We start from the raw sequence: 20,739 nt of genomic DNA on the forward strand, positions 1-20,739 counted from the left end.
CCCCCACCCCACCCCACACACCTGACGAATGGCCGGATTTGACAACTATTGACCTCAATGTCCATTATCCCCTCCACCTCAGTGTCGAGCCAAACCGTTTACTTCCAGCTGTACCATGATTCAAACGGAACCCATCCGTTGGTGTCGGAGAACACACCACAAAGTCTCCTTAACTTTATATGAAAATTCTTAAATTTCATACTTTCTTACATGTCTAACTTACCATTTTGATTTTTTGTATTTGTTATAAGTTTGATACAGACATGAAAGCAGGTTTAGCTGTGATGTATTGTATCGTACACTCATGCTAATTTTTGTAAACAGTTTTATCGGCATACACGTCAAGGTGATGAATCTTTACGTTCAGGGTGTGACAGGTAAACACCACCATTGAACACACTCGTCTTTATCTCAGAATAATATACCTGCGACTACGCGTCAAGTAGGATTTGTACCACTGAATGAAATCGGCATCACAAAAGCGTTTTCCGATGTCTGGGAATTTCTTGTCACTACACCACCGCAGTAAATAAATAGGTGGATCTGAGTGGTTATAAAGAGACGCTCTCTTAAAAAAAATGGCGGTCATGAATTTCAAATATTATCATTGAGTTGGCTATGTAAACAGTCTGAAGTTGGTTGTGTACAAGGATGAGCAGGTATCCGGAGTACTAGAAGGGGTTCTATATATTTAGATGTGTTTATATACAGACTTGACGATAGTACAATGTCAACACACAACACATCAAGTCTACTTATAAGAACATGCTGCTTTTTCAAATATAAAGCTCAATTCTACTTTATTGCTCAACTAATAATAATAATAATAATTCCAGGTTCTTATATACCGCTTTATCACAACCAAGTTCAAAGGTCGTCTCAAAGCATTTCACACATTGTTATCAGCGGTTATAGGGCCTTTGCAACCAACCAATATCTTTTTCAACTCCCACGGGAGCATACAGCCGGTGCTGCCATTTCGGCGCTCACAGCTAGCATTCAACAATTCTAGCACTGCCTAACCACAAACTCATTTACAGCTGAGTAGACTGGAACAAAGCGGAGTAAAGTATCTTGTTCTAAGATACAACACAGTGCCGTAACACTTCGGTCACGAGCCCGGCGTCCTACCGCTAGACTACCGTGCCTTCGAACCATAATTACAAAATATGCTGAACACCTGGAATTTATTTTGCTGCTGTTTCATTATTACCTTTTTTGCCTTCTGGAACGAGGACGAATTTATTCTTACAGCGAACGTTAGTCACCAATATAATTTTCCTCGTAATTAAATGGATTCTGAACGGCAAAAGTTGAACTGGGCAAATATCCTCTGTATCCAGTAACCATCTGAAAACACTTGCCCAGTCTTAGATATGGTAAGGTACGAATGTGAATTTAGGGGTAAATCTGAAAACACTTGCCCAGTCTTTGATATGGTAAGGTATGAATGTGACTTTAGGGGTAAAATGAGCCAACCGATACATTGAAATCTATAGACAAAATAAACAAAATAAATGGTTGACGTAAAGAATAGATGAATTTTGTCAAATTTTGTGAAAAAAAATATAAATGTTGTTTTAGCAGTGTGTCACATTCTCACAAAAAGTTGCAATTCTTCGGGGGGAAAATGCAGGTGATTATTGATAAATTTGTCAAAGGCAGGTGCTTTGGTATAATAAAACTGGTTCCTACATTACACAAGCACTCAAAAGTATTCACTAGGTACGTAGAACAAAATCCATCATTTTTCTCTATTGTTGAAATTTCCTTTAAGCACCTGATATGTAATAAATGATAAATCGTAACTGCCTTCCTATTCCACCTAGACACCTTCGATATTGGTGAAATCGTAAAAAAAAATGGTTGGCATGATTTAACATGTCAAGATTTCAGTCTGTAGGTAAGGAGTCACTGTTTCAATAGGCTTTGTATATATAATCGGAACTGTAAATCGTAAACAACAAATTATACGATTTTTAATCATTTCCATTATACAGAAATATCATTGAGGCAGTTAAGTGTTTCCTGCAGATCTGTCTTCAAATAACCTTGGCTGTTGTGAGGAAAAACTAAAACTCCTTTTGATTTCTTTATGATTTGTTCGTAAAACAATATCAGCAAATTCAGTAGTCATGGAGTATAAATTGTGAATCATAAATCGTAACTTGTAACTCGTAAATCAGAGTGTGACTAGGCTTGGTGACGAGTACGCCCGGAACAGATTTAATACCTGGATCTAGTATACTTAATAACGTCAGACAGGTAATTTACCTGTAATTACCCCGACAGTTGACACATAGTGTTAAACACAGCCATAATTACCGGAATATTAGACACATTGAGTTTGACCCCGAGCAAACTTTTCATGTTTGATCAATGGTAAGCTGCTCTGTAAAACCGAAATCTGGCTAATTGTTTTAAATACTGGATTTTAAAACCATTTAATCCTTAAAACCTTCTTAACCTGGGATTGAAGTGAAATTTATTACCTAGCACCCCTCGGAAGGAGAATGGGACTGATTTGGATCAGTCTAAATGGATTTATAGGGTTGTGTAATGTATGTGCATACACCTTGAACCTTGACCGTTATAGAGATAACACCTAACAGTATTAAACACCTTCAAGTGATAATTTCAATGTGAAATCCTCCGAGTTTTGTCAAATTAGAAGTACGCATACAAACCCTATATCACGATAATGCCATGTTGACGCTAGACCCTCAACATTTATCTGATAAACCTTTCGTAGCTATAATTATTTAAAGAGTATGATAACAAAAGCAAAGTCACTTCAATCTATCTTACCAAGTAAATGCATGTGTATACATATTTATGTACCAGGAGATAATATATCTTATCTTAAACGTGTCAAACTTTATAGATTCTCCACGCTCTATACGCATCGTTAGCCACCACTGGGGATAGTTAACAGATGAACATCATCACCTATCTCAATACCCTAAAACGTTTGTCTTTTCTCAGGGTTCTAATTTTCATGGTTTTTGTGGTAACAATTTCTCCACAAAATAACCCAAACAAAATCATAGGAATTTTATCAATCCTTCTGTAGCAGCAAGTGCAATAGCCACAGCAGAACTGGTATTTCTGTGTTTATTTATCTAAATGCGGTACTAGTTTTTCATTATTTGTTACCTAAATGAGGTACTGGTATTTCGGTGTTTATTTACCTAAATGCGGTATTATTTTTCATTGTTTATTACCTAAATGCTGTACTGGGACGAGCTACCCTGCCTAGATAGGTTATCAGTCATATCAACCCAGCAACACAAGGATTACATAATGTAATATACAACCACTGACTTATCGAATTTTAAGTATACATTAAATTTTAAACTGACATTTGAAAGGTTGAAATCGCGTTTTCTATTCACTAGAAAACCAAAAAATCAATTGAAGAAAGTACTGCAGGAAAAGACCACAGTAATACGGTCTATCTACTTTCACTTTAGTGTAGCGAGTGTTGACGAGTCTTTAACTCATTCAACCCTACATATTTAAACTGGACAATGCATACTTGCCAACCTTTTGAAATTTCCATGGGAGAGTTTCAGGATGCTCAAATTAAAACATAAATAAAATGTGTGTATATACCCCCTAGAGACAAAATAACCCTTTAATATTACATATTGTGATTGGTTCTTTCAGATGAGATCATTAGATCTTAGAAAAAAGGTAAAGTTTAGGAAACTTTCTGGCTGGAACTACCAAATTTAAGGGTCCGAAATCGGGAGTCTCCCTCCTAAATAGGGAGGGTTGGCAAGTATGGCATAGGGTAGGAGAGAGGTGTTGACCCTTACATACAGATATACAACAAAGGGTGGGGAGTCTCTTGTTAACTGACATTCACCCCTAAAGTCACATTTGAACCTTTCCAATTCAATGACTGGGCAAGTCTAGTTTAGCCACAGTATAATCTGCACATACAATTTGTAGTAATCTGGGACAGCTACAAAATTACTGCCGAAAGAATGGTACTATTACAAGCATTAAGTTGAGTCTACCCCATATATGCCAAAACATTTTATTCTGATGTATATAGATTATGTGTGTTTTCCTATTTTTGACTCAAATAGTTCTTCTTCTTTTTCATGATATTAGTAAAGCAAAATCCACTAATCCCTATTAGGTATCTTGTACTGGAAATTACCTGTATAGTGGCCTAATAGTGCTTCTGTTAACAATGTCGGGAGTTACGTCGGCATGTTTGTGGTCTAGTCCACCGAACAGTGTCAGGGGCTTGTGTTTGCATGTCTATGGTCTAGTGTGTGTAATTAGACCAGAGAAAATGAAAAAGTCCCAGAGAAATTGAAACTTTGGGTCGTCAAGGATCAGCTCCCATCTCTATAGCTAAGTGGTTGCCATCCAGTGCACTACTATACCCTACACCATGCCAACAGGCACACACCATCAGCACGAGATGCTGCCAAAAGTCGTTCAGACGTATACCAAAAATATAAAAATAAAATAAAACAAACCATATAAATTCTTTTTAAAAGAATTCATATTTTTGATTTTGTCATGATTTCTGCTATCTGAATTATCTAAATTCAAACTCAATATGTTTTGTTCCCTACTTTCATGGAAAAAGTTAAAAAAAATCAATAAAACAGTCTTCATTTTGTTTTCGTAAAACTAACCAATCACCAGCTGTCTTGACTCCATCATGGATGTTTCAGTCGCCCATGACCTGATAAAATACGGGGATGGCACTGTTTATGAAGTGAAGCTAACCTCGTCCAGTATGTATGGAGTCCTAAAGTTAACTAACCGGTTAGTGAAGCCAGCCTCATCCAGTATGTATGGAGTCCTAAAGTTAACTAATCGGTTAGGGAAGCCAGCCTCGTCCAGTATGAATGGAGTAATTATTTCGAGCCCCACAACGGAATTATTCAAATCAGCCCTCCACCATCACTTTTCGATCGCAAATTAGACCATCTCGTATCTTTTAAAAACAATCTCTTTCCGTGTTTCACTCCTCGTCTGACTTTTTATTTTGAAACTGTTGAAGTTGGTCAGTACCATTTAGAAGTAGAAGTAGAAGTCCTAAAGTTAACTAACCTGTTAGTGAAGCCAGCCTCGTCCAGTATGTATGGAGTAATTATTTCGAGCCCCACAACGGAATTATTCAAATCAGCCCTCCACCATCACTTTTCGATCGCAAATTAGACCATCTCGTATCTTTTAAAAACAATCTCTTTCCGTGTTTCACTCCTCGTCTGACTTTTTATTTTGAAACTGTTGAAGTTGGTCAGTACCATTTAGAAGTAGAAGTAGAAGTAGAAGTCCTAAAGTTAACTAACCGGTCTCGCGCCCAAGTCGACTGTAGCCGAGAATGTTATATACAGTAAATACTAATAGAAATGGAAATACTTATGGAATTATTATTTTTTTGTATCAGCCAGTTTTCAAATCCAATTGGCTTAACAACAGTTTTATGCCAAAGTTATTTGGGCTTTAGAATGATTATTTAAAGACAAACACAAACAAAAAATGACTTTTTTTTTTTTTTTTTTAATTTCTCAAATTATTGTGGTTTAAAATGTGGTGTTGATGACGCCTTAAAATAACCACATTTAACTAAGCTGCACATGTCTGATGTCCGAAAAATTTGGTTCCATTTCTTGTTTACATTTTTTCAATTCGTAGAGTGACAGACAGATATTCTACACAAAAAAGGGAAAGAAATCCAAAACAACATCACCGAATCAGTTGTGTGCAGGATAATATTTTTTTTATCTAAAATGTAAATATATCATTCCACCACTGTTTAAGATAAACTACACGCAAATATGTATCGAAATATCTCCGTTAACATTAACAAATGACACACAGAGAAATGGATTTCCACATAAATAATTTACCCAGCTGCAGCTAACACATATGAATAATGCATTCTTGTTGAAGTATTTCTTCACAGGAGTTATTCAGTTCAGGACAGGAACTTATTCCAACATGCAACGCAGTCACCATATTAATACCACTTTACAAGCGATGTGTCACCTTGTATGTCGAGAAAACAAGTGTGACAAAATCTTACTTTTATAATTAACGACGAGGTCCCTAGTCTCAGTAATCAACACTTAACGACGATCACACGGGGTTAACGAGTACATCACTTGTACCTAATGACCTTTTAGGTCAGTTTAGTGATTACACTACAATCAACTTAACCTGTTCACCCCTGGGTAACTTTAGTAGACTCTACCTTACATTTATTTGGATTAGTCCATTATGGTCTACAGTGGTGAAAGGGTTACAGGTATTCATTAAATTTAGTGTAGTATACAAAGGGTTAACGAGTACATCACTTGTACCTAATGACCTTTTAGCACATTTCAGTGTATTGAATAATCCATTGGAATATGTTAGTGTATTCAGTCCGTCTCATAGCTGGCAACCTGCTTTTTGTTTTTATAAAGAATTGTCCAGTCGATTGTTCTACTAGCTCAGTTTCCCGTAGTTTGAAACTTCGGATCAGATATTCAAAAGAAGAAAATTGTACAAGTTTCATTTTTTTCTTCATAAATTTGTTTTTAAATATTCTAGAGATAGAACCAGTCTATGTAGCGTACTTAATACAGCGTTGGACCTGATACTACAGGATATAAGGACTTCTTGAGAAAAAACAATCAAGGAGGGGTGGGGAGGGATTCGGGAGGATGGTTACAATTAGGATACATGTATATGAAAAAAAGATTCGGAGGATGTTTGACCTATATTTCCTAAAGAATTTCCAAGATAAATCAACTTTTCAAGAAAAATAATACTTAGTGTCATTTAATGGTGCTTTGTATACAACATCTTTGTTTTTATTTAACTCATTCACCCCTGAATACACAATTGAACTTTCCAATTCAAAGGTTGGAATAGTTCATTATGAAATTTCAGGGGTTAATATCTTGCCTACCCTCGCTCCACCCCCTCCTCCCTCCCTTCACCGACCCCCACCTTCACCCCCACCAACATTCTCACGACCCCCTGTAGACTGTGTGGCCAAGCATCTCTTACCGATATTACATGTTGACCTTACATTTCAGCACATTCTCCAGCTGAACATCCAGTCTCATTACAGCTGATTACCTATACTTAGATATAGTACCTACATGTATCACGGACTGTAATAACGGCAGGGATTGATCCGAGTATATCCACGGCTTACTACCGTATTTGCCATAATAAACAAAAAATGACACAAGGATAACAAAACAAGGCTTGTCAGCCGTGCCGTATGTAAGGTGACACAACTATCGGACACATTCGAAGGAAAATTGTTAAACATTATTCCCTTAATTTTTTTCTACAACAATGGGAAACAGTTGCGACACGTTAAATACATACATTATTTGTGTACCAGGTGAAACTTTGATATTACATATTTCCAAACTGATGAATCTTATTGACAATACTGGGAAACGCTTTTGTCAGATTGCAAGTCAAATATAAAGAGTGTTTAGTAATACATTCTGTTAACCAGAAAAGGTCAGAATGGCGCTTGTTTGGGAATAGGGGGCACTTATATCCTTAATATCATCGATAAGGGCCCAAATGAGGTAATGAATGCTTATAAGGGGAAGGGTGTTGATTACAGCTAATATGGTACCTTTACCTCCCACCATGGCCTCATATGGCCTCATATCACGTCCTCAAAGCTGACAGAAATTATTACCTATAACATCCAAACCCAGTATATCCTCCTAACACAGCCTCAGCGAACAGAGCTCGATCAGCACCATCCTTTCTTCATGGCTTCATCTAACCAAAGTATCCCTCGTTTGACCATTAGAATTTGTATTACCTACGTTTATAACAAAGTTAGATATAAGGTGTTTTTGGTATACTGACCTCTACAGGATCAGCTATAGCTTCATTTAGAACAAAAAAGGCAAAGAAAGGATAGCAAAGCTTCAATTGACATTTTGGCATTTGACACCTTCATGGAGAAGGATTATTGGTGATCAAAATAATCCAATTCAGAAATTTATGGTAATGTGTTTATTTAATGTACAGCTTGTGTATCTTATCAAGTGGTATAGATAGGCTGTACAGCTATAACACATATTAGCCAAATAAATGGCTACATCCCTGTTTACATTAGGTAAGCATATACTGTACTTCTATAGAAACGATCCTTACAGATTAGAGCGACAGAGTACACAGTATCAAACCTACATTTACATCACACACGCAGACACACGATCAAAACATATAGCTTCGGGCTATCGAGACATAATTGTTCCCGCTCCGTATCCAGCCTCTCTAACTCACACACAGCCGTTCTGTACCGACACGACTCCGCTGATTCCATTGTATTTACCGAGAAATATTGTCGAGGTAGATTATCAATAATAGGACCATAATAGTCCATTGTTGTGCTGGGTGTACACACAGTCTCCTTTAATAGGTTGTCTATATACGCGCCAGACCACGAACCGCGACCGGTGATACATGCTCTCTCACTTTTTAATTGACGCAGACGATGGGATTCTTTGGAAGAAGCAGCAAATGACGTTACTATAAGAGAGAGGTAGTTTAATCGTTATTGATCCGAGCGTGGAACCAGCTCAGTGTGTGCAACGCTCATTGAATCCGTCCAACTAAAACTAACATATATCGTTTGTACCGAAGTCTGATCTTCGTGTAGGGCCATTGAATTTATTTGCCATACAGTGTGCTGAAAAAAAACTTGGCTACAGTTAAATTAGGCCAAATCAAATGAAACACACACACAAACTATGTATCAGAGATTCTGCTTGTTAGATCTAATTGAACCATCCATGAACATGCTTGTACACATCACACCAAAAGCCTATGCTTCAAAGCTTTCAATAGACTCAGACCAGGCCATAATTCATGTAGCATGTACCGAAAAGATCCGAGTTTGTTCAATTGAATTCAAGCACATCCAAGGAATGCTATGCTACTACGAACCAAGTTAACTTAGTCAAATACACAGCTTAAAAACTCAAACTAAACAGGGTTATATATATATTTGAAAACATTTTACCCGACTTATTATGAAACAACTTTATAATAACTATGCAAAAATGGTAGCAGAGCTCTAAAATATCCAGCCCCTTATTTTATCATTCCCATCAGTTCTCGCATGATTCAATACAAAGTTTGTTTAGAAAGCTCTGTGTCAAATTCACGCTTGTATCCATGTAAACATGAGATGCTTGGCTCGTGTGGTTTCCGCGATCAAACATAGCCGTTCATTAATCCAGACCCAGCCTTACTAGAGAAAATATGTACCGTATGCATTTTATACGCAGCCTCATCTTTTATTGAACGTTTCGCGTCTGCACATTTGTAGACCTTCACAAGTTGTGTTAAGGAATTTGTAACAAAACAATGGACGGGATGGCCAGCCTATGCAGTCTCCCGTAAACCCGTGTGTATGTCAGCGTTTTATGGAATCTACATGATGAATGTATTGTAATGGCGTCATATTTATTTTCTGAGCAACCTGTCTCCAAAGAGTGGTACTGATGTCGTACCAACTATCCAGGGACAATTTCGCTTTTTAGTTGTACACTATCCTCGTAATAACCGACATCGAAAACACAATTGCATGCATTGAAGCTTGAAGGGGGGGGGGGGGGGGGGGGGAATCAATTTAGTTTCAGTCGTGCTAGCTTGATATGGTGTTGTATGAAACAGCATGAAAATATCACATCAATTCTAATCTGTTGTCGTTTCTAAATAATTTACGTACCAGAATTTGAAACACTGAATTCCAGTGTATAATTTGTTTGTATTTATATAAACAGTTTAGTTTTCAGACACATTGCTAGTATTATTGGTACAAGTATACCACATGTAATACACATTGCATGCAAGACGTTTGGGGGAAAAAATCTCATGAATTTTTCATCAATTCTGAAACTGTCAATTTCTGCATGTGCAAGAAATAAACTTGATATATATTGATTTCTGGAATAGTCTTTACATTTTACAAACGCCAGTAATGGTTCCATAAATGGAGATCAGAAAAATGTCAATGTTTAAAATTACAACGTTTGTTATATTTTTCTAATTCTAAATTGTGAAAGGGCTGTAAAACAAAACAAAAATAAATCTTTTCTTTTTATCGTTTAAGAATTTACAAATGTTTTCATATCTATAGCCAATTCTCTTTTTCCCAATTATTTCTTTAGTGAAAAGAAAAAAGGTCTAATTTAAAAATTCAGTTAATCTTTTATAAATTATTTGACAATTAATGACATTAATCTTCCCAACACATCAGCAGTGATAAATCTACGGTACATACAAGGCCGGAGTCCTACACTCGTAGAATTTTAATGACACAGAGAATCCCTGGAAATACTTAAATTTAACATTGTGGGATCGGACCCATTGCCTTTTATTCATTTTTAGCAATGCAATTAAAAAGGACCCATGAAAATAAATTCCATAACGATGCGACTGCATAAGAAATGAAGCGCGACTTGTACAAACTGACCGACAACTCCTATACACATGTCGACACATGTCTGATCTCGCGGAGGAGAGGGAGGACGACCCTGACGGAGTTGATGTAACACTTTGTGGATTTAGATCGTTTTTATCAGCGTACTGTCGCCCTGTACCCTGACCTTATACTCCGAACTTGTTCAAACATCCATCACTGACCGGGTGATAATAATACTGCCGAAGTCAAATTCTAAAACTTCGTCCCTAGAGTAAAAGCTGTAACTTTTAAATGTTATGAATGTAGATATTTTAGATATTCATCTCGGGACTTTGATCAACAGTAAAAATTTTAAAATATCTTGATTAATTACTTTCATACACCGACACTTATTGAAAGCATAACCAGCAGGAAGCAAGCAGTGTGAAGGGGCAACAAATGGAACAGAATTAAATAAAAAGGATTTTTCCGTACCAGGGTTACATTTCAAATATCTCCCTCATCATCAAACCTGTCCCAGCCCTCACATATACAAAGATTCCACCCCAGTTACCATCCCACTGTATCATACACAAACTCGACACCTACATGTTCTAGGTAAACAGACTTTGCTCCTACCCAGAGATAATTGGAACGGTTCTTCATCCCTTCACCTCAGATAAACAAACATTTGTACCTTGAGAGTTCAGATTTGACAAATACCCTCCCCCTTACCACCCCACCCCAATCTCCCTACACACACCACCACCCACACACACCACAACCCACACACTTCATCACTCCTTTGGTCCCTATTTATCATAACCCCTACGCAATAAAAGTATCAATCAAACAGGTAAAGACTGCTAGTGTGACGGACCCTGGGGGGATGGGGTTGCAAGACTGGGGGGGGGGAGAGAGAGAGAGAGGGTATAAAGCAGTGGAAAGTAACAGGGAGCCGGCAATAAAGGCTGAGGGGGGATAGAAAGGAAAGTCTGAAAGAAGGGATGAGTTTACCCTTTCACCACTGTAGACCATAATAGACTCATCCAGATCAACGTATGGTAGAGTCTACTTAAGTTAAGGCAGGGAAAAAGAATATATTGGGACTTAATGACAGAAAGAGGCAAATAATGAGAGAAAGGAAACAGAGAGGCAGATTGAGGGAAGATGGAAAGGAGGAAAAGACAAAGGAGGTAGGCGGAGAACTAAATTATGAAGTCAAACATGGCTATAGGACGTGTAACGACCAACGACATAACTTCAAACATGGCTATAGGATGTGTAACGACCAACGACATAACTTCAAACATGGCTATAGGACATGTAATGACCAACGACATAACTTCAAACATGGCTATAGGACGTGTAACGACCAACGACATAACTTCAATACAGACAAGTTTGGTATCTTATCAGACAACTGCTTGTGATGAAGGAATCCACTGTTTCTTCGTTATGAGCAGGAATGTTTATAGCAATCAGTGATTGTATTTTACATAGGAAAAGTTGAGGAGACAGAGTCAGGGTATGTGGGTAGAGATGGGGGGCAGTTGGTACATTCACCTCACATAGTTAATTTGTAATTTGTCAGTCTTTGGTTTGGTAATGTTTAAATGTGACTTTAGGTGGTGAAAGGCTTAAGTTAATGTCCCCTATGGTTTGCCTGGACTTAATGGTCGATCATGATTCCCCCATCCATTACCCTCCTCACCCCCACCCCCACCCCCACCACCACATAGACACATACATACCCTGCCCCCTTCCACCATCATCTCAAGGTTTACCCTGACACTTATTTTCACATAAACAGAGACACCATCTCCTATCAAAGTAAGGGGACTTTGCTTCACCAACCTGTGATAGTAACACTTAGTCATATCTATTACATAAGGGGAACTGGATAAGTTTGACCCAGAAAAGGTCAAAGGGTATTTTGGTACTCCAAAAGGTCAAAGGTTATAGGTCAAACGATATTCAGGTGGAGAAGTTATGAGTTTATGAGAATTTTTTCGAAGTTATGTCTCAATCAAACACAGTTCAAATGTACCCCGACAGTCTTGTATCCTATTTGATTATATTTTTTGATATTTGAGTTTGATTTTATGATATATTTGTTTTTTAACCAGGTAAATTTATGCCATGAGATCCTTACAGAGAGCGAAAGAGACATGAAACAGGTTGCTTCAAACACACCTAAACCCCAGTGTACTTTTAGTAGAGGGCAGAGAAATGTCAGATTGCCCTCTTCCTTCTCATAAGATACAATTATCCTTGGATAGCTGGAAACAATTTCAAAATTGAAATGATATTGAGCAAGACACGTATAGTTAGTTAGCTAGCACAGAAATGTCATTGTGTTTTTCCCTCTCCCAAGGCTAAAAGAACTAATCAATTTTACCTGCAATGTAGAAATGTCGGCTAGCCCTAATTAACACTTTCGGCCAGCTCTAGCATGACCTAACTGTTCTTAAATATTGCATGCAAGCGTTGGTAATAATCCTCTGTTTGAAGTTAATATTCTGGATCTGGGCGAGTTCCTACTTAAGAGAGCTCTGTCACTTTGTTTAATATAAAGGTTCAGGGGATGGGGTGAAAACTTAAATGTTCTTTTAGAAATTCATTCAAGCATTTCTAATCATTTAATTTGGAAATATAACAAAAAAAATACTCATTACTTTCATGTTGGGTTTATTGGTAACTCCATTGAATTCTACTTATTGTAGTAGTTCTGTTTGAGAGGTGGGTTGGAGGGAAATTTAGGAAATAACAATTGAGGTAAAATATTATATTTCAATCGAGAAGTCGTTAACAATGATATCTATGGTGGACATCAAAACAATGGATACACACCTACAATATCTTACACATACATATCTTACACCTACAATATCTTAATTGTATACAGTGTTTTTGACTGAGGAGAATTTTACAGAAAACAAGCTTGTTATAAAATTATGAAATTGGGAAACCTCGATCAGAATCGAGACAAATATATCACTGAAAAAAGTGTTTCTTGCCATGAACACATTTAAAATGTGTCAAGATTTATTGATATATAATTTAATTATGCTTTCTCTCTTAACCCTTTCAACCCTGCAAACCATAATGGACTCATTCATATCAATTTATGGAAGACTTCATTAAAGTTGCATAGGGTTGCATAGGGGTGAAAGGGTTAACAAAAACCTTTGGAGGTTTCAGAGCACATAGATGGTTCTCATTTTAATTAATCTTTTAACCACAGCAATGAATCAAAGCAAACACATTGGACAGGCTATGTATTCATGCTCACACATTTCCATATACCAAACATGGGCCTATATATAAATTATAAGAATTATCAATTTCGTTTTTACTGGGGTATAGTGATATATACTTTAGAATAACAGGTCTTGAATGCAGACAAAGAAATATTGAAATCATTGAATATCTTTTTTGTCCAAACTCTATCAAGACCGTTTTCAGGGACATCAGACGTTTCCTGACCATGCAGACAGGTACAACTATAGCAAACAATATAGGAAGTAATTTATTTCTTCAATAAAAGAGAATTTTTTAATTCATTCCGTCTGGGTATTCAATTTAAACATTAGTACATACACCTATAAAGCCGTGTAAAGAGCGAGAGTGCTTAGTTAAATAGGAAACCGGTTTGAACTCGGTAATAGAAATACTGGTCGTCACGCATGAGTGAATTCAATAGCTAGTCGTAATTATCAACAGTACGGGCTGGGATTAGTGGGGGCTTACACCAAACACTAGCGAAATATTTAATCCTTCCTTCACGTACAACAAAAGACCCGTTTCTATTTTATAAAAGTAATTGTGTTTCGTAGGGTTTAAAGACTCTACACATTCACCAGAATAAGAAAATTAATAAATTGGAAACTGGCGCAGACAGAGCGATTCCGTGCCAGCGTGTTTGGATACCACACAAGCTAATATCTCTGTGTCAACAATTTTACCTAATCCCTCGCCTACAAATGAAATAATTACGTTTTATGGCAGTCATTGGATTCACTGGAATCACTGAAGCAATTTTGGTCTCCAATAGATTTTCTTTTGGTTATTGACACGTTATATTCCCTACAAAAGCCTAATGGTTTGAAGACTGTGAAAAACACGTGTGTTTTCTCGAGGGGTATAATTAACGTCTATAGATAGGTAACGTACGTGTGTGGGGGGCTGTGATCATCAACGCGTCGTGTTCAAACTTCAAAGCTGGTATGTAACAGTTTGGTTGACAGAAGACGATGACGAAATCGGAACCGGTTCTGGACACCGTTACAGTCATAATATGACCTAATATATATATACATAGACTGGTACAACCTTCTTTTTTTTTATTTCTCTCGTGAAAATAAGTAAAATCAATGACACCGTCACATAACTCGGTGACTTACGACTTGTGTGTATCTTTCCGATTGTTCACAAGGTTCATTAGTGTAATCACTCGGCCGTGACGTTACGCTCGAAATAAACGAACTTTCCAAAATATGTGTGAAAAAACCCAGCTGATAATTCATTTTAAAGGGCAGTAAGTTATACGAGGCCCTTCGCTATGTATATATTGCTTACGTATATCCAATATAAAAATTTAAAATTAATTTTAAAATTAAAATTTATTAAGAATATTTCTTACCTCTTCCTCTGCCGCTGCATTCACAGAGTCCATACTTTGACTCAGGGCTATAGTTGTATCAGTATTCAAAGTTGTTGTAGCCATGTCTGTTCGCATAGTCAATAATTTCAGGAAAAATATTAAATATTCAAATAAATAACAGTTCGTAGATGTATCAATTAAATTCCAGGTTTCGTTAACACCATAGGTCCTGGATATCACAAAATTATTGCGACGTTATGTCCAAAATACACACTTCCCCGGAAATGAGAAACCTGCATCAGTCGAGTTATACACACGTGCGTTTTGATGCAGTGACGTTTAGTAGGTTCGGCTGTCACCTGGATAAAATCCCTCGCGAAGCCTGTTCTGGGAAACACCTCCAAGTGCAAAATAAATTTAAGTGAAATTAAATGAGCTCCTTTATCCAGTGAAGATAGGTCCTGTTATGAAGCCCCGAGTTTTCAGAATGACCGCATAGTAGAGATTTTATAAAAGATAGTTATATACTATTCCCTTCGCTGTAGTGAGTGAGTGCGCAGTGCTTCGGTGTAGTAAATACAAGCTTGTGTTCTGAAAGACACGGGGTAACACTGCTCCTGGCTAATATCTACATAAACACACGTGTTCCGATAGGCCGGACTTCATACGTATACTGACAGTCTCGTCAACACAAGCGCTCGCTGGTTCTCTGCTTTCTATTTCTCTCTATAATAGGGGTTTATTTTGTTATTCAAATGCACGAGCACATTCACTAGATGACGTCACAGAATTCGATATCCCATGGTCCTGTCAATCACCCGCTGACCCTGATAACCCCGCCCCTTTGTTCGAATCCACGTGGTTTAACGATCGAGAGAGTTATTATATAGAATTATGATCGCAATCCGATTGAGAGCGATATTTCGTACAAATTACGCTGGATTAAATGTAAATAAAACACACGGGTTATAGCTGCGAGTCTATAGAATGGTGCTTACAGACAAAATAATACCTGTACTCACATAGGATAACTATATAACTCTCCATAGGGTTTAAACATATGTAAAAGGTGGCATTAAAATGACTTAGGGCGACTAAACCGCCGACCGTGAAAACAAAACTATGGATGGCATTTAAAAAAACAGTTGAGACGTCGAGTGAAATTTGACAGCTAGACGATCAGTTGTAAATGTAAAATATACCGCGTCTCTACAGGAAAAAAAAACAATAGGAAAAGTGTCGCCTTTGTTGTATACCCAGGTTTAAAGTTTTCACCGACGAATATTTTTTATCGATAACGCCATCATAATTTCTTAAGTTACACTTAAACAATAAAATTCTGTTAGAGTCAAACAGAACGACAATTGTTTGAAAACATATTTATTATACACAGTCAAACCCATAAAAATTAATGTGCTTTGTTCCACGCTCCTGATATAGCCGATAGAGGTTCTGCGTGTAATATGTTATTACATATATATATAACAGATTAATTCTAACAGATATGACCCTGACAAATCATTGTATAAAGCTTGGTTAGATTCGGATACAGATAGTTATCTTTTTAATTCTATTTTTTATGACAAATATGTTTATAAATACAAGTTTTGTTTTAGTTTATTTTATGAAGTTGAAATTTCAAATTCCAGTGAAGGTACATTTTATTTACGGTTTTGATGATTATGAACACGTCACCAATTTAAAATTTAAAATTTATCGTAATGATTTCGTTAGTAAACAAAACTTATGTAAGACGGGATCTGACCTTATTTTCTCACATTTATTAACTTACACACTATTTGTTACAATACAGATCGTTTCTGTTTGAAATCAAATGTACTTTATGGATAATATTGAAATTTATTAGAAGGAAGTGAACCCCACCAGACCCGCCCACCTCATCCATCCCCCGTTAAAAAAGTAAATATATTTTGTATATGTTCACAAATGTACTGATACCATTATGATTTATGATAATCACGTGACATATTGTGTTTTATAAAATTAGTATGATATGTCTAATAAATTATGGTGATTATGTTAAAATAAAATATATTTAAACTAATTATCTTGTTTTCATCTCAAAAAGAGTTCATGCTTTATATGAAATATAAGCTGTATCAAAGTCTTGCTATAAACGTTTTGTTACTGTATAATGTGATTGAGATCTATGTCTTTTACTTCACAGTGAGTTATAATCTTATTTCATTATGTAATATATAGTAATCGTTCTACCTTCATGTTGAGGTTGTATGATTGCCTTTGAAGTTTTCTTATTTCCTAGAAATTTGATTAGCTTAAGGCTTATTTGTATTATTTCATAAACAACTAAGTTATGCTTCATAAGAGTCCGCTAAGTTACCTTAGGAAAGCTTTAAGTTTTCCCCAACTTATAACTATTTCATGATTATAATTATTTTGTATGGAATTGAATCTATTGCATTTGTTCTCCGCCATTGTACAAGATATTTGTAAAGTATTTATCTATATGTATATTTCTGTACGCCTATATGCAATGTGCATTTGGTAATAAATTGAATTGAAATTCACAAATGATAGTTTGCTAACATGCTGCCCATCTCAATATAGTAATTTCCATCTGTAGGAAGTTGGTGAATATAAGTTCTAAGCTTGTTTCTGTATCCTGTTTCTGTTCCCACACTTGTGAATTTGCTCAAAGTGTGTGAAAACTGAAAGAAACGAAATTAAGTTTACACTAAATGATAATTTGAATGAGATTTGGCTAGTTTAGTTTTAGTTTACACATGTTTTATTTAAATATTTTTTAAGAGGATTGGGCACAATTTATACCAACTAATAATAATATAAAACGTTTGATATAGCGCCCTATCTAGCTAGAATAAGCCACTCTATAGCCTTTACCGTACACAGATATACAATTTATACAATTAATAATAATATAAAACGTTTGATATAGCGCCCTATCTAGCTAGAATAAGTCACTCTATAGCCTTTACCGTACACAGATATACAATTTATACAATTAATACAATTAGCATATACATTGTTAATCAATACAATTTTCAGGAAATATAAAAATACTTTACCCAGAAGAATTGTAAGAGCGACAATAACATAAGAAGTTTCTCATCAAAATAATTTGGAAACCAGCACAAAGGAAAGATAAAGTTACAAGATGTGTTCCTTTTTATTTTACATCGCGTATATAAACATTAAATTTTATACTGTCGTAATTTATTGTGTTCAGAGATAGAATCAAAATATAGAGAAACAAATCAAACAGTTACTGAGTAGTTATCGCATGCAAGCACATTCTCTTAACATTGAGTCAGGACGTACAATGCCGTCCCAAGAGGCCAAATAATAGGTACTGTTTGTAACAAACATGATGTAGAAGATGAGATGCATTTTATACCACTTTGTCCAGCTTATTCCGAGCTAAGAAATACATATTTAAAACAATATTATTATCGACATCCAAGTGCTTATAAGTTGATTGAATTATATTGTCATGTAAAATTGTCAAAACTTGAAGTGAACTAGGTAAATATTTATCGAATGCAAATGCCAAAATAAAAGCCCTTGTGGTGCAGTAAAATTTATACCTTAAATGTGAAAAAGGAATTATGGTCCTCCACCATCTTGTATATTGTACTTTATTATAAACCATGTCACGTGATGTCATTGTATGACCTATATGTTGTATTGCATTTGGTAAATAAAAAACTTGAAACTTAAACAACTGACATCCACTAATATTTCTGATGTTATACAACACTATAATTGGTTCAGTAGCTGATGATACATTTGACAGTAACACCAGAATTGATACGTAGATGTCACTCCGGTGATCTAAATTATAAAATCATGCTAATTTAAATGTGTTTTAAATCAAGGTAATATATTTATTTGAGTTTCATAACTTACTTCTGGATCTTTTAAATGACTTTTAAAATTACATATAATATTTATGCATGTGTATTGTATCAATTTTAATGGAATTAAGTAAAATTTAATAGCTTGCTTTTGGATCAATTTTTAGTTATGACTTTGATAAATATATGTATATGTTTGTATAGTGTGTTGTATCAACCTCAATGAAATAAGATTAAATTTAATAACTTTCCTCTGGATCAATTTTACCAATGACTTAGATTAACCCCCTGAGAGCAGTATAGCAGTGAAAGGCCTCAAGAATCAGTCTTCTTGTGAATTTTTTTTATCATTTTCCTGTCGCAAGGACTCCAATCCATTTTTTTTTGTACTTTCACATAGAGTTAAAGATAAGGATAGTTTCCAATAAAGGAGCCGATAGAGCTCCTCTACACTGGACGCAAAAATTAAATAATTGTATGATATAAATTTAAAGTTCATTGTTAATTACATTTACCCTATAATTATAATAAAGTTCTACATTCTGCCAAGGTTTATCTATATTTTGTTTTTAAAAGTGTTGAAATTTGGAGCGGATCAACGTCCTCCGGAAGATTGTCCCAGGTTTTTAATGTACGAGTTGTGAAATAGTTTCTCCTCGGGGATGTTGTTGACTGATATGGGACTATTTATTTCGAGTTTCCTCTTGTACTATTTCTGACCGATTCCTCACTCCAAAGCTCAACAAAAGTACATGCCTCTCTATTATAAAGTCTGTCATGTCCACTCAAAGTCTCATATGCTAGTGTACGTAGGTTTAATTTCCTTAATCTTCTCATACGTAATTTTATCAAATGAAAATTTCAAAATCTGAACTTGTGTCTCGACCCTCTGTTACCTATAACGTGATCAAAATATATGAATAACGTGAAATAAAACAAATAAAACTAAGATATAAAGGGAAAAACCTCTGACACAAATTACTGGAAAATACTGTAAATATATTATACGAAGGTGTACAACAGAGCTTATCGTACTTAAAATGGACGAACAATGACGTGTACGCACGTGTTTACATAGCAACACATATGTCGGGCACTTCATTAAAATAAATCGTTATTTTTTGTTGTGGAAATATTTATCAGCTAGGGCCAACAAATGGTATGAAAAGAAAACAAGAATTACAAATTAATTGAATTAAGCTATGTTTTAATTGATCTTTTCCGAGATTAGCGCCTTGAAATGAAACATATGTCGTGGAGATTGTTGACACGCGCAGACCGACCATATGGTACCATTAACTTGGTAATAAATGGGCTGGTATTAATCTGACACAGAACTAATGGAGAAAACTGTTGTTTTATAACTCTCAAAATCTACCCACCATTCTTTTGCATAAAGCACAAATAGAAAATGTTTATTTATAAACCCTGGTTTCAAAAACATTTCGTAGTTAAAGAATTTCTTTAATATTATCATTACTTGCTTTATGAAGAAACCTTAGACGTGGCATAAAAATCTTAGTTCAGACGTTTCATTCAACCAAATTAAGAAATATTTATTTCTGAACGATAGAATTGAAGAAAAAAAATAAGTTAAGTTACATATAAGGATACCATTGTGTCTAAAATATGACATTTCGAAGTCGATATGGTATGTGCCTTTTTTCAATAAAACCTTAAAACCCCGTTATACGATCACTCTTCGTCCAGAAAGTTTAGTGTTATAAAGGTGGGTTGTTTTGACGATCTATCGAGGAAGAAAAATAACTTATTTTTTATTTTTGTTAAGAAAAACGGAAAAGAAGATTTTGAGATATGTTCACGGTATATTTATATAAGGGGGGGGGGGGGGGGGGGGGGAA

General features: G+C 35.7%; 2 protein-coding genes across 7 annotated transcripts in view; one reads left to right on the forward strand and one right to left on the reverse strand.

The window, feature by feature from the left end:
* The window catches only part of LOC110463182 (protein couch potato-like), a 177,832-nt gene extending 162,060 nt beyond the window's left edge, over window positions 1-15,772 (reverse strand). For 2 of the 6 annotated variants that reach the window (XM_021517574.1, XM_021517571.1), the window contains exon 1: window positions 15,060-15,768. In XM_021517574.1, coding sequence (XP_021373249.1) covers window positions 15,060-15,155 — 96 coding nt within the window. In that variant the 5' untranslated portion in view covers window positions 15,156-15,768. Of the gene's footprint in view, window positions 1-15,059 lie in introns of all 6 variants that reach the window. The other 4 variants (XM_021517572.1, XM_021517575.1, XM_021517573.1 and 1 more) reach the window with 4 other exon arrangements.
* The window catches only part of LOC110463181, a 494,021-nt gene that overhangs the window by 378,908 nt on the left and 94,374 nt on the right, over window positions 1-20,739 (forward strand). The window lies entirely within an intron of this gene.

This window comes from Mizuhopecten yessoensis, unplaced genomic scaffold (assembly GCF_002113885.1).
Source record: "Mizuhopecten yessoensis strain PY_sf001 unplaced genomic scaffold, ASM211388v2 scaffold10871, whole genome shotgun sequence".
Lineage (NCBI taxonomy): Eukaryota > Metazoa > Mollusca > Bivalvia > Pectinida > Pectinidae > Mizuhopecten > Mizuhopecten yessoensis.